The sequence below is a fragment of the Lissotriton vulgaris genome, chromosome 1_1 (genome assembly GCF_964263255.1).
Source record: "Lissotriton vulgaris chromosome 1_1, aLisVul1.2, whole genome shotgun sequence".
Lineage (NCBI taxonomy): Eukaryota > Metazoa > Chordata > Amphibia > Caudata > Salamandridae > Lissotriton > Lissotriton vulgaris.
In genome coordinates this window covers 900,526,762-900,542,815 of record NC_141685.1, presented here as the reverse complement: position 1 = coordinate 900,542,815, position 16,054 = coordinate 900,526,762, and the positions used below count along the sequence as shown (strand labels likewise).

Sequence of the window (16,054 nt, the reverse complement as noted above, 5' to 3'; positions counted from 1 at the left end):
TTATCCAATGGGAGGTGGATAACATGGCTAAGACCATTTTGTCTCGAATGCGTAAATATTGCTGTATTGTCAACGATATTCACGCATTTCGCCACTATCGCTGGATATTTTAGCACAATGGAGAAAAACGTTGCTAATAGCATGTTTTCTCCACTAACATATCCAGCGATAGGCAGCAATAAAAAAATGGTCGCTAACCCTATTTAGTGATAAATATCGCTACTTGTTGCTAATATGCCCCCAGATTCCGTTCTTTATCATTCCTCACCCTGCCCCTCCTCCACCCCACCTGCCTGCCCCATCGCAACTCCCTCCACGGGCTGCGGCTATTTCTATATTCCGTTATATTGTACTGTCTATTTATACTCTCATTTTTTATTACATTTTCCTTGCTTCATACTCCTTGTTCTTTTGCTGTAAGTCCTCTCATTTTTATACTCTGAGGTTTGTCTTCATACTTCTCCCTCTGTTCTTGTAAGTAATATAATAGAATATTTGATATATTTTTTTTGTAATGTTATATGTTTTTTTTATTATAGGTTGTGTTTATCGATACTAAAAATACTGCATCATGCCAACAAAGGACCAAAAGATAAAGCAACAAAAGAAAAGTGTGTATTTGAACAGAACTCACCAAGAAGGTTTACATGAAGAGAGATGTCTTAACAAACACAAAGAAAGTCCTGGTAAGAGCAGGAGCACTTTTTGAGGAAAATACTAAAGACTAAGAGTAGTGTTCAGAAACAGAAAAATGTCTTTAGTGTATCAGCAACGGAAAAAAAACTACTAATAAAGAAAAGAATAATGCAAAATCAAGTGCAGACAAAACTGTATAGCACAAGGAGAAAAAAGCAATTCATGGAAATTAGGAAACAAATGTTTTATAATAGATTGGTATCAAATTTAATGAAAGAAATTAAGGTATATAAGAAAAAAACAGTATTTTATAAGAAGAAGAAAGCTATAAAAAATGTAGTTGAGAAAGCTTTGGAATTAAAAAGAAAACTTAATTTTAGTAATCAATAGAGTTAGATCACTAGATAAGCAAATCCATTTAATGAAGTCCAAAAGTAAGTGGAGAAGACTAATTAACAGAAGTAATTTTTGTGAGTTTTTTTTGGGTGAATGGAAACATAGTTCAAGTTCTGAGCCTTTTTTTAATGAAGAAAGTTATCTTCAGAGTAATGATTTGTTGCATGCAGTTGACACCAGTGGTCGTGCTTATGAGGTTAGAAATGGTTGTCCTATTGAGAAAGAAAAAATTGTTCATAGAAATGCAGAAGAGGTGTTAGCTGATAAAGTTGTAGGAAGACGTCCTAAAGCTCCAGTGTACACTTGGAATTGTAGTAGTATTTGCAGTGTGCGGCAAGAATCTAGTGATTTTTTTAACACAATTTATTACGTAATTATACCAAGAAAAGTGTTAAACAAAAGATTAAGATGTTACAAGGACTAGACCCTTGCAGAGTGAGAGAAAATACTGGTTTGCAAGGTCATTCTCTGCCTTGTGTTTCTAAAAAAGTATGTTGAAGTGTTTTCCACCATTTCAGGATGTTAGCAGGTCATCATACTCAGATGAGGAAATTAGTCAGAACATTTTATTATGCAAAAAGTCCAGCACTAATGTTAAAAAAGTTGAACAGTGCTCTTTTGCGTGGATCTGTATCAGATGTAACAAATGTTTGTGATGAAATTGAGATTAGATACTTTGGTCCTCAGGAAGACAGAGTGAGAGATTAATAGAAGAAAATGTGGAAGAGAATGTAGGACAGTGCAGTGTAGAAAATGTTGAGCAAGAAATCATACAGTTTAAGGTGATTTCAGGTGAAAGGCTAAATTATTCTTGTATCTGTTGTTGACGAATTCATTATAAAAATCAGACCAGGACTGTTGATCTGTATTTAAAAAGTGAAAAGGAAAATAATATTGAGTGGAAGGATTTCGCAACTTATTTGTTGGTAGAGAATTGTTTTGATTTGGGTTCTGTTCAGCGTATTTGTAAATATTGTTATAACAAATTAGAAGAGCACAAAATGCCTGCTAGAGCTCTGCATAATAATCTTGAGTTTGTAAATATTCCTTCTTAACTGATGGATTTAAATACCTATGAGTCTATTCTTATTAAATGTGTGCATCCATTTCACGCTATTGTTCATATGGAGCCTAAGACAGGAAGATTGCCTCCTTCTGATTTACAAAGAGGATTAAAGGGAAGAGTTGTATAATTGCCTCTAGATTTAAAGAAAAATATTGAAACTATTGGTGTAGAAAATGTAGAGGATGAACCTTTAGTAATTCTTGTTAATGGCGTTCCTACTAAGAATAAGAAAATCTGGCAAGAATTAGTGGATGTTAGGAAAGTGAAAAATGCAACATTGTATCTGGTAAAAAAAATCAATATTGCAAAAATTTGTATGTGGGAGAAGAAGAAATAACTGTACAAGAAGATACTGACTTGCCATCTGGACAAATTGAAAAAGTGGATGTGTCCAAAACTGAAGAAATCTACGAACATTACAGTGTTCATCCATTGCATTCCAAAGAAATAATGGGGAATGCTATAGAGTTATTTCAAATGAAAGAAGCAAAAGGAAGTCCCATTAGTGTATGGGGAAAAAAGCTTGGAAGCTCGTTGTTTCCCTCAGTTGTTTCCTACAGGAAAAGGAGGACGATATGATGAACGACCTGTGCAGATTCCTGCATCTGAATACCAGACATCAAGATTATATGCAGAAGACGCAAGATTTCGACAATGTATTCCATATTTGTTTCATCTTTTGTTTGAGAGTGATTTGTCTGGACTTTCTTATGCAGTAAACCACATATTGAAAACAGGTGTACATCTTCAAAATGTTTCGGCAAAGGAATTTATGGATAAAGTACAGTAGAAAGATAATGTTTTGGAAACTCAGCTGATTAATCTGATGGCATGTCAACGTGGTTTTAATGAGTACTGATACCGTCGTCATGGAGAACTTAAATGTATGCTAAGGAACTTAGGAACTCCTACATGGTTCCTTACTCTAAGCTGTGCTGAATATGCTTGGGATGATTTACTTCAATTTCTTCGAGAGGCAAATCCAAATATACCAAATATTGAATACAAGACACCTGGAGAATTGTGCTCTTTGGATCCTTATAATGTATGCAGGTATTTCAATCATAGATTCGGAGCTATGATGTCTTTTATCACCAATAAAAGAAATCCTCCTCTTGGAGAGGTTCTGGATTTCTTTTGGAGAAAGGAGTATCAAGGGAGAGATGCTCCTCACATACATATGCTATTATGGATCAAAGATGCTCCCAAATTTGGAACAGACTCAGATGATACTGTGTTGTCTTTTATTGAAGAATATGCTACATGTGAAGTACCCAAAAGTACACCAGATAAGGACTTAAGACAACAAGTCTTACGATTCCAAAGCCATCGTTGTGGCAAATACTGTCGTCGAAAGTACAAATCTAAGGACAAATTCTACAGCAAATGCCGTTTTGCATTACCTCGACCTGTAATATCGAAAGGAAGAGTGAACAGTTGTATGTCATCTTTGCGACATAAAGAAAGCCTCCAAAAAATACCTACAACTTAAGAAGAAATTAAGAGTCAAAATACATAAATGACTACAACCCAGTCATTTTGTCCATGTGGAATGCTAATATGGATATTCAATATGTTGCAGACCATTCCATTGCTGTTTCTCGATATGTGACATCGTACATACCAAAGTCAGAAAAGACAGAATTGAAGGAAATGTGGGAAGAGATTTCCCATGAGAAGAGTCTAAGTAAGAAATTATACAGTTACCGTTTGAAGATGTTATCTCATCGAGAAATTGTAGCATATGAATGCTCGGATCGCTTATCATCTGCAAGTCTATACTCCAAATCTAGAAGAATCATTTGGGTGGGTCTAGGTCTTGCTACAACACAAAACCAAGTTCGTAAATCTGTACAAGAAATTGAATATGTAGCAGAAAAAGAGCCAGAAAGTACTGATATTGTGAAAAAAAATATGTTGGATACATATTATCCAAATAGAAGTCATCGTCTTGAGAACATTTGTCTCTATGAAGTGCTGCAAAACTATATTTTTAAACTGAATATTACTGAAAACATTAATAATGGTATATATGCCGTTATTGTTTCTGAAGGATGTCTGGTGAAACAAAGAAAAAGACATTTGATTAATCACCGTAAACTGAGTTGCGAAACACCTGACAAAAGGGAATTTTACTGTTTAGATCTTTTGAAACTTTTCAAGCCATGGCGTTCAGAATTGGAATTACTTGGAGATTTTGACAGCTATGAAGATTCCTTCAATGCAACTAAAGGTACTATAGAATGTCCTGTTTTTGCTAATTATGCCAAAATGTTGAATGAAGTAATTGAGTAAGAAGCTACAATTGCAGCTGAGATTGCTAGAGACATTTCTCAAGACAGTCAAACTTCAGCTCCGTTGAGTCAGGACCCACTGGGAGAACCAATTGTTCTAAATGAAGCAGCAACTGCTATGGAAGAGGTGTAAACAGTAATGCGTCAATAACATCTAACAAACTTAGGAAACTTGGAACAACAACTAAATCTTGAGCAGAAAGAAATATATGAGCAAGTAAGAGAACAGATTAACCATGGGTTTCTTCATGAGAAGAAAGAGTGCTCTTGCTCATCATTTGAACCTATCATATGTATGTGAGTGGACAAGCTGGAACAGGAAAAAGTTTTTTAAATAAAGTAATCACAAGTTTTCTACAGAAAAGAACTGACTCGCATTTGTCTTGTGTTGTCAGTGCTCCAACTGGGTTGGCGGCAACAATATTAAAGGAATTACTTTGCATCGTTTATTAATGCTACCAGTAGAGCATGACAACAAATTACAATACCACAAGCTACCTAGAGAAGCTTCTCATAAAGTTTCAAGAGTGTTGAAGAAAATTAAGCTTCTCATTATTGATGAGGTAAGCATGGTCTCAAACTTAATGCTTACCTTTGTTTTAAGAATTTGCTGAATTCTTAAATGCACAGAGTATGACGTATTATTCGGAGGAAAACACGTCATAGTTTTGGAGATCTTCTACAACTTACTCCTGTAAAAGGACAGTCAGTCTTTAAAACGCTGGTACATGAAGATACTAGAAAGTCTTTGGGGAGTATTCGCAATGTAAACATTTGGTCATATTTTCAGTATAAGGAACTTACTACAAATATGCGATAAGCAAATGATGTTGATTATGGAACTATTCTTCAAGATATAAGTATTGGAAAATTGACCGAACATGGCAAACAAGCTTTACAGACACGATTACTTTCAAATTTGTTTACAAATACAAATATTGTCCCAGAGAAAATATACATGAGAATTGCAGAAAACAAATCTGTAATTTGCTTAATGCCAACACTGCGTGAATGTTCTATATTCAATGAAGAAATGTTAAAGTTGGAAAATGAAGAAATTATAAAATTGGAAGCAATTGATAAAATAGAACATGAGGGAATCCGTATTATTTTGAGTGAAAACTTGAAGAGGAAATTGGATTCTTTAGAGAAATCGATAAGTAAAACTGCTAGTTTAGAAAAGAATTTGTATACATGTATACATTTTAGGGTAATTTTGCGACATAATTTGAATGCGCAAAAAGGTTTAGTAAATGGAGCAATAGGTAAAATTGTTGATTTTGTTAATTATGTAAACAGAGCTGGCATTGAATTTTTGAAAATTAAATTTGATGAAATTGCTGAAGTACTACAAGTTAGTCATTGTGCAGCTCGTTTTTTGCTTGTAAAAGATTTGTATGTCTGCAGAAAACAGTTTCCTGTTTGTTTGGCATATGCGGTGACCATTCATAAATCTCAAGGTTTAAGTGTAGATTGTACTTTAGTAAATATTGGAAGTACCGTGTTTAAAGAATGTATGTCATATGTTGCTTTGTCTTGAGTCAAAACTTTATCTGGATTGTACTTGATTGATTTTGACGAGACAAACGTTTCTGCAGATACAAACTTTGTGAAAGAGTATAATAGGTTAAGAAGAGAATATGCACCCAATTTAGGTCAATATCCAGTGATTGAAAAGCGTGTGGTAGGTAGAAAAAGAAGACTTGAAAATATCTGTTCTGAAACTGTAGAGAAAGAAAAAAACAAGATGAAGTTGCACCTCCAAGCAAAAAGACAAAGGACAGTGTTGAAGAGAATGTTGGTTATCAGTTTGAAAATACTTCTATTGTCAACTACTATGCTAATGTAGTTGTTAAAGTTGTTTTTTTTCTTCAAAGTTTCCAACAGCAAATTCCTCCAGATAAAAGCGGCGATAATCTTAATAATGTCTTTGTGTTGACAAACATGCGTTGTAATGGCTGTGACTTACGTCCTTCAAATTAGTTTTTAGGTATACGTGTGACCAAGTCTGATAACATCAGATTTTAAGACAAACATTGTGGTGTCTCTGCCTCGAAATCTCGTCAATCACAAAGAAAATAGGAGGACGATAAAATGAAAGTAACAGATATAATAAAAACAACAGTGAAAAACTACTAAAATGGCGGTCGACGGAGTACCTCATCAACTTTTGGCGCCTCGACACAACGTTCCAAATTTATGTAGATAAAATACAATTATTAATATATAACAAAAGTACAACAGATGATGACACAGTCGACCCGGGAAAACAAAGCGCCAAATTTAATACCTGAAATAAAGAAAGCTTTGTTTGTTGAACTTGAAGAAAAAGAAAAAAAGTCAGCTTTGAAACGAGGCTGCGCATGCGTAGAGAGTACAACTGCTACACAAAAAAAGGAAAGTTTTACATACTATCCTAGAAATTAAGGGGCATATTATCAACAAAAGGCGATCCATTACCGCCACTTTTATCTCCAGTAACTGCTGATAAAGCAGTGATAATGGGCTTCATATTAGGCCCTTGTAAATTCCCATAGCAGCCCAGGTTCTACTATTACCGTGGGCTGCTACAGCAATTCACAACGGCATATTATAAAGACCATTATCGCTGCTTTATCGGCAGTCTCCTGCCAATAAAAGCGGCAATAATGTAATGTTGATAATATAGCCAGAAATTTGTTTTATTAATTTAATTGTTTACTTGCCTAGAATCATCCAGATTCCGTTCTTTATCACCCCCCACCCTGCCCCTTCCCCGCAAATCCCACCGCAACTCCATCCAAGGGCCGCGTCTGGGCTTGATAATACGCCCTAGTTAATTCCCATAGAAGCCCATGTTAACACCAGTACATGGGCTTCTATGGGAATTAAACAGGGCATATTATCAAGACCATTTTTGCCGTTTTATCTGCACTTTCCTGTCCATAAAACAATGATAATTTTAACACCGGTCCTTGATAATATGCCCTTCAGTGCCATATCATCAGTAAGGGGCGATACATTATCGCCGCTTTTATCGGTAGAAAACTGCTGCTAAAGCGCGGATAATAGGCTTGACAATAGGCCCTTGTAAATTGTCATACCAGCCCAACTTCTAGTGTCAGCATGAGCTTCTATGGCAATTTACAAGGATATATTATCAAGCCCATTATCGCCGCTTTATCGACAGTTTCCTGCCGATAAAAACAGCGATAATCTATCGCCTTTTGTTGATAATCTGACCCATTGCTCTCTTTTTTTGACCAGTAAACTTAGGTGCATATTATCACGGACCGGTTTTAAAATTATCACTGTTTTATTGACAGGAAACTACCGATAAAACGGCGATAATGAGCTTGATAACACGGCCTTGTTATTTCCCATAGAAGCCCATGTTAACTCCAGAACATAGGCTTCTATGGGAATTTACAAGGACGATTTATCAAGCCCACCCTCCTTACAATAATAAAAAACTCCAGACAATGCAGGTACCCGGAGCTGGAAGTTCATTTTACATATCACTGCCCCAGAAATGTAGCGTTCCCTGCGACGTGTACGGGGAAAGAGAGAGAGAGCTCAAAACATATTATTTTATTAAAAAGACCCCAGGGGTTGTTAAGAATGCACCCTTATCTTCTGGCTCCCTGTGGGCCCTTGTTACATTCATAATAAATACATCTTTCATCTATTCTGGTGTCATCGATTACTTCCCACAACAGGGGTGCCGCTCACCGTGACTGCGGGGAGTAGGACCGTAACCCCCCCGCATACTTCAAAATAAAACCAGAGGAGTACCGTTCCCCAGTTTGTTTTACTGTTTTCTTGTGACTCGGTTCTAGCGAGCCACAAGATGGCCGCCAACACTTCCTGGTTTCGAGTGTTGACAGACAGTTCACAGCCAATCAGCATGCAGCTTGCGCTCGTAATTGAACAGATTTCCGTACGCGTGCTGAAATCCGTCTCTAGATATCGCTATGATTTTACTTGCACTTTTCTCAGAAACTACTGAACGGATTTACACCATTTAACAAAAAATCACAATCTGCAAACAGAACCCTACCTCTCTGCCAAATTTCGTGTAATTCCGTTCAGCCGTTTGGGCTGTAGCCCTGGCTAAAGGTCCCTATGGAAAATTGCATGGGGAAACACGTTTTGGGACCCCCTTTTTTTCGGCCACCGCTTGACGAATCAACCCCAAACTTCCAGGGAAGAAGCGGAACTGAGCAGGCCATTTTCTTGGAGAAATTCAAGAAGATTCGTCCACCAGCGCCAAAGTTATTCCAAATAGAATGTTGTGGATTACCTATGGAAACTAGGTCCTAACTATAACTACATACTGGCGACCGTCTGAGATTATTTTATAATTTACATGAACAAAGGCATTTCTTTATTCCTGTTAATGCTGTATCAGTAACAAATCCCTTCTAGCTTATTGTTCGCTTTGCCAATAATCAGTGTAAACAATTGTCTTTTCTGAATGTTACGAAAAAGCTTTGTTCAAGTTAAGTAACTTGAATACGTGTGCTGCACTTCCTGGGCTTCGTTTAGAACTTGGACTGATACGTCCTGGGATTGGTAGCCGTGCTACATTGGCGGCTGTAGTTTATTTTTTACTGAAAAAAATCTGAGGACTTTACTATTTTCTGATGTTTTATTTTAGAAAAGAACTGACAATATCTTATGCAGAAACCTTCGTACTGCTTTAGATTTATTAGAGTTGCAGCAGGAAGACTATGGCAATATGTCTGTATTACAGTTAAAACATTTTCCTTAAAGTCACTTGTCCCAAGGTTAGTATGAAGCTTGATACGGATTGATGCTGCAATAATGGTAAATATGATGCTATAACCTCCTCTCGCAAGGACAAAGTCTACAACCATACAAAGAGTGGAACTTAGATTGGTGTTAGGGGATTGCTTTTGTTGATGAGAATGAATTTGTTACCTCTGAAGAGTGTTACAGGGGTATGCAAAAAATTATGACTGAAAAAGGATATGTGATTTCTGCATGGAGGGGCATTTAAGAGGTTGATCATGTTTTTATCTCTCCATCACTACATTTTGTACGTCGCTGCTAATTGAAACCACTTTTTTTTTATATCTGCCATTTTTACAGTAGGGATGGCTCTTAAGTTTTTACATTTTCCAGAAAATTAAATGTACTAATATTTCTACATTTTATAAGAGTTTTTTAAACTTGTATTAATGTATGAATATTTAATTTCATTGTAAAACTTGGTATACGTAACTGTGACTCTCTTTAAATTTCAAATTGTTCAAAATAATATACTGAAGTTGCAAGAATATTGTGGCCATGCAAATAGAGTACAAAGTAAGATATTTACTTAATGTAATGGCGATATGTAAACAACACACTACGGGGAAGAGGATGGGAGCATGTGAATCTAAATAACTGTAGGCAATGAAGAGATGCTTACAAGATAAGCAACATATTCCCTTCGTAGCATGTGTAAGCCCCGTGCTATTAACACACTGTACTTCTATAGTTACTACAGCCAAAAGTACCAAAATAGTCATAAATGTACTCCTTGTCAGACCTGGAGTAAGTACAGCACCACACAAAGCTAGCCACAAAATGCCTGCGGCTGGGCTTGTGTGGTGGTGGTGTTTTTACTCAAGGTCTGACAGGGAGTACATTTAAACCTTCCCATTGAAAATAATGGTGGTAGGGACTTAAAATAAAACCCATAGGAGATAATGCAAAAAAAAATATTATTGAAACTTTTTAAATAAATGTATACATTTAGTGTAAAATAATAAAATGTAAATTATGAATACATATTTTATTGAGCAATATTTAACACCTGTTTTTAATTTGATAATAAATGTAACTTCAGAAATATTTTAAATGATTCTAAGCCTAACTTTTAGCATTTTTCAATACATTATGTTTGAATTTAAATATTATATTGTGGGGATATTTTTTAAATCTATAGCAAAATAACTTAAACTTACTATATTGTTAAATGAAAATTTAGTAAATAACAATGTCACTTTTTTTTTAAATTAATCAACTTTTTTAAACTTTCATAACTTTTCAAAATGTTCCCATGACATAAAGAGATCTTCGCCCAAATTGCGGAGCTCTCTGCCAAGTGAACAGTTATCCATATACAAACTAAGTAGCTAGGGATAATTAAGGCTGCTCAGCCCAGATAGTCACTCACGTGTATATGAAAAGTAGTATTAGGAAATACTGTTGCCCACCTCCAAGGTCTGCTGCTTTAGACCGTATAATAATACAGAATATACAAAAACAGAGAGGCAACACAAATATTCAGTTCCACCAGCAAGAAAACATAATCTTGAGTCTTCGAGTGAAGTTTCAAATTCTTCTTTATTGGCTTCAATCAGACAAAAAAGCAGCCTAAGGCGTTTCTCCCTAAACAAGGCGTCATCAGGGCTGCAAGTGTAACACATATACATCCATCAATTTAAACAAAACATAAAAAAGAAATGTTTAAGACAAAGACATCGTGACAAAATTACCCTTGGTCCAGATGCAGACTGGATTTAGAGTGCACAGGTCAAATTTGCATCAGAACCGGAATATTGTACGATGGTTTTCCAGCACAACACCATAGTACAAGACCGAAGAAAAAGAAAAGTAATAGACAAAGGAAGAAGACAAACGAGAAGAGCTAAGGAGCATCACTGAGTTCCTTTAAAAACAGAAAAGTATACAAGCCCAAAAAAGGAAATAGTCATAACATTTTAGCTAGAGGATGGATATTTTAACCAGAAGAAAAACTTTTTCACCTGTGAAGTGAGAAGAAGTGAGAACAAAATGAACAGTTGTGCTGCACTGTAAACAAAAAAAGTCCAAACATGCACCTGGCCAAGTATATATATAAAAAATGTAAAACGTAAAGAGGACAAACCCCTTACCAATCGCAACACCACCAAATAGTACTTATTTGTGGTGTAGATGGTTACTTTATGACCGAAGTCCCACTCGAAGTAAGTAGTCTGCACTGAGGGGAAGTAATACAAAAGCTGGTAATCACAAGACACTTATGTCTAATCACCCCAAGTCGAGTTGAGAACCCCCCATTTAAAGCAAAGCAATACCTTAAAATCAATCTGTCAGGAGATCTTAAGTGAGTTTGAAAAGTGTTCAAGTCAGAAGGTGATAAGAAGACGTCTCTGTAGACGTGATCGAAAAGTAACGTCCTGTGAAAAACTTGTGTGGACACTCAGTACCCCTCCACAAATAGGAGTTGTAGAAAGTTGCTGGTATATGCTAAAAATAGAAGACATTAAAAATCCTTAGGACCTATCCTTTTATGTCATCAGAAGTTCTGTATGACAGAAATTCAGTATCAGCATGAGCCTCATATCATAATACATTACCTGTTCACTAACAGCAACCGTACTGAAGGTTGTCTGCCAAAAGTTACATCATTACATTCCCTATCTCCGGCCTGAAGCTGATCTTGCGCACCCCACTGTCTGCTCTATTGCCGGTGGGCATGGCTCGTGACCCACAGGACTGCAAACACTTTCCATAACCAGTTGGGCCTCGAAACAACTACTGTACTCGTCTAATCTATTAGCAGGGAACTTATGGATCCCCATTACACAGGAAACAACTGCAAAACACATCCTAAAATGTTTTTAACAGGAAACATTTGGGGATATTTTCCCAAACACCATGTTTACTCCTGTAGCGAAGACACCCGATGTAAAGAGGCTACATTCATGGAACAGTTCATACTATACAGATTGCAAAGAGCATTAAAATCATGGATTCCAAGCTATCCTATTGAACCATCAGATTCCCCACAGTTGACACTACTTATCAAGGATAGCAGTGGAGAACGCCTAATGTCCAAAATGTATAGAGCTGTGATTGCTCTGCTTCCACCCCGGGATGAGAGGGTACAACGGGCTTGGGAACAGGAGCTGGGTCAGCCCCTCACGGACGCAGAATGGCACTACTGTTGTGAGCAAACACGCCGAGTCTCCTTTAACCACAAGCATAACATTCTACATTTCAAATTCTTGTGACAGGCCTGCATTACCCCGGCCAGGGTCCATTGCTTAGATCCAACCTTACCACACACATGTCCACAGTGTGGAATCTTGATGGTAGATGTTGCACATTTGACATGGTCGTGCGACAAGGTGGCACATTTTTGGAAGTGGGTATTTGATGAACTCTCACAAATGATTACTGGGATATGATCTCCCCAAATCCTCCACATGTTTTTGCGCAATAGCACTACTGCTCGCCAAGAGGGAAGTCTCAATACACTGGGGGAGCAAACACCCACGGACAATAAAGGGATGGATGTTTACTTGTACTTTTAAGGTAGATTTTGCTTGTCTTGGTGCAATTCGGCTCACTGGAGTCTGAGTGTAAGTGGTTCGAGCTATTCAGGCTTGTCATATTTGCCTGGAAGGCCTTGTCTTGTCGATAGTTAAAAAATGTTGTTAATACCTTGCTAGATTGCATGTAAGTTGAGTTTGTTTCACCCAGAGGGCTTTTAGTGTTGTTTCCTACTGCGTCTTCATCTCTTCAGATGTTATTAATGTTAATGTTAGAATTGAAAGGTTTTAGATCTTTCTTCACGTCCTTCATAAGTAGGTGGGACGTTTCTGCGCAGGACATTCCTCTGGTGTGGTTTTGGTTAAATCCATTTTCGGCATATAAATCCCTTCCAGTGTAATTAGAGTTTCTTGAGTTGTCTAATTATGAGCTTTTGTTGACTTAAAGAGACGCAAGAAGCCTTCCTGATTTTGGCCCGGTTTTTTATTGCGATCTTTCCTTCTTTGTGCACATCTTTACCTTGCATTTATTTTAATATCTGTTGGTGGCTCAGAGAATGACTTGCAGATTGATTAAGTGTTGTTTCTTTTTCCTGACCCCATTTTATTCCATTTTGTTTTAGTGGAATTATGGTGGAGTCAGTTGCTTCTTCCTGGGTTGTAGCCTGAGATGGATTTGTCTTCTAGAGACTGCACGTTTGGGCACTGAGATACTTTTTTTAGTTGTGTGCACAGGTTGCTCAACATGGTGGGAAGGGAGGCTAGTTTGTCAACAACCGGGCCACATCTAAATGTAAATGTAAATGTTTTTGTACTTGTATAGCACACAGCTACCCGCAGTGGGTTTTCCGGCGCTTGTACGAATACCGCAAGGGAACCGTTCCTGGCTTTCCCTGTGAAGTGTCCACTCCTGGGCACCCCCATGGTGCAGACCAGGCATCCATCGCATTGTGGGGGCCGTTGTGGAGACTAAGCAAGCTATTGCCCAGAGTTGCAGCGTGGGGCCCATGATCAGAATAGGCACTGAGGCGAAAATATCCGGTCAGGGGAATTAATGAACCCGAGACCCGCCGGGGCAGGAATCGAACCCTGGTCTCTGGCCAATGCTCTGCATCGAGGTCTGCCTGCTCTAACCATTGAGCCACACTTCTCCACAGCTTGGTTCATTGGCTTGTGTATGTTCCTGTGTGTTTTGGAGAAAAGTGTTTAAAGCTCCCAACTTCCCATTGATAGCTACCATGAAAACTTCCAAGGTGTTCAGTAAGGTTAGCTGTGTGTCCCTTTTATCTGATTGATATTGAAGGGCCTCCACCAGAAGTTGCACTGTTTTTAGCAGGCTTTTCCAGGCACTTCCCAGGGTCTGTTTTTTGCACCTCCTCGGAAAGACCTGACCCTGTATCTGTGCTTGGTTTATCCACCATGCAGGTCTATCCTACTTCCTGATACCCTCGTGCATTCAGCTCTTTTGAGGAGATGCACTCATGTTTACTTGGTGAGTCCCGAGTGTAGGTCGCCAGCAGGTCCTCCCATTCTTCCATGCCGAGGTATGAAAGCTGGTCTTGGTCCTCAGGCTCGTGTCTGTGTCCTCACTGGTTTGATTGGTGGTGGTGGCGTTCGGTGTTCTATATCAGAGCTGTTTGCAGGTGTTGCAGATTTAGACTTTAGTTCTTTGGGGGAGATCCAGTTGAGTTTATGCAGTGGTTCATGGGTACCCAGACTGTCCAACTCTGATATAGTTAGCACTTCAGTTATGGTACAATTACCTCTCTTGTTTCTCCTCTGAATCATGCTTCCAGAAGTGAGCAGCTCTGTTTTGCTGCCTCATGACCGCTCAGGGGAGAGTGGCCTTGCTTGCTTCGGACCATGCTCTCAGGTTCCCATTATTTCCGCCACAACCATTTTGACCAGGAGCTGGGGATTCTGCTGTGACCGAAGTGTGGTTTGGCATCATGGGCTCAGTCCTGTGGGGCCTGACATAGATTGTTCTGCCATAGATTGTTCTGCCCCAATGCCTGCGTTTTCTTTGTTGTTGCCGCTATCATTGCCACTATCATGTGGTCGGTGCATTTGAAGCGGTGTCTGGAGGACCTGGACTGCCGTGGTACTTTAAAGGAGAGTGTCTCCTGCCTTTTTTTAGGAAACATTTGGTATGGATATTTGGTTGAAGGAGAGCAGGATGATGCTTTGAAGCGTTGACTTTTTCCCTTCCCAGTGAGGCGCCGTTTGAATCGGCTGAGTTTGCGTCTATTTCTATTAACCGCATGCTTGCGGGCGGAATTCCGCTCGTACGCTGAGTTTTTTAAAACCGCATGTTACGTGACGAGCTGGGCTCGTCATCAGCGTGCGAGCGGGCTACGCCATGACGAGCCCAGCTCGTCATCAGCGTAGAAGGGGTTAAGGAACTATCTAACTGTGGGTCTGCCATGGTTTTTGGCTGTGCTTCGTCCGTGGTGCCATCCTTTGACTGGGACTTCCTTTTACGCTTATTTGAGTTGCTTTCTAAGAGTATGGCCTCCTCGTACGCGGCCGCCGTCTGCTGCATAGCGGCCTGATCTCATGATATGCTGTGGTGGTCTGATATTAAAGGCCTAGGACAAAAAGAAAAACCCTAATTTAGAATTTAGGTTAGCCATATTTTGATTTAACCTTATATTATTGTCCATTTTCTGACCCTTGTTTGTTGCCATGGGGTCCTTTCTTGCTGGTCTTTCTACATTTTCTGTTTTGACACTTCCTCTTCTTTTCCATCCTGCGCTTTAACCACTTCTTCCTCTTTCTCTAATATTGAACCCTGCTGCGACCCCTTATGCAAGAGGCGCAATTCATCTAAAATAGTCAGACTCTTAGAAACGTATTCAGAAATTACTGCATCACTTGTTTTCAGTGTATTGCTGTCTCCTATGATGTCTGAACATTTTTCAGAGATGGAATCCTCATAATGTCTTTCTAATAGTTTCTGTTTGTAAGCTCTGTAATTATTCATATTGTTTGCTGAATGTAAAAATATGACCTGCTGTATAATCTTCAGTAAAAGACACACAAATGATTAACGGAATGCAGAACAAATCAAACATTCACCCCCAGTCAAGAGATCTTGGTTAAAGCCAACGTTCGTTTGCTCACCATGAAACCTCAGATTAGACCCAGCCATGTGCAAATCAGTCTTGACCCTGATCTTCATGGGAACTGTCCAGCCTGAAGTGCCAAGCCAGCTCCTCGCTGGACCAGAAAAAAACATTTACGTACTCTTGTTACTTACAGTACCCCCACAGAATCATCTGCCTCCCCTAATATGAAATACTGCCAAATTTCCTAAAAATCCAGCTGACGGTGTTTGCGCTATGCGAAATACAAAAGTTTATGGAAAATCCATTGGATTTGAAGCTTGTTTT

At 38.5% G+C, this 16,054-nt stretch overlaps 1 protein-coding gene across 1 annotated transcript in view; it reads right to left on the bottom strand.

Moving 5' to 3' along the window:
* Window positions 1-15,204, bottom strand: part of LOC147748143 (uncharacterized) — a 47,691-nt gene extending 32,487 nt beyond the window's left edge. Inside the window, exon 1 of the mRNA XM_086927300.1 lies at window positions 15,074-15,204. Within this exon, the coding sequence (XP_086783426.1) occupies window positions 15,074-15,204 (131 nt within the window). The remainder of the gene's footprint in view (window positions 1-15,073) is intronic.
* Between the last annotated feature and the right edge of the window lie 850 nt (window positions 15,205-16,054).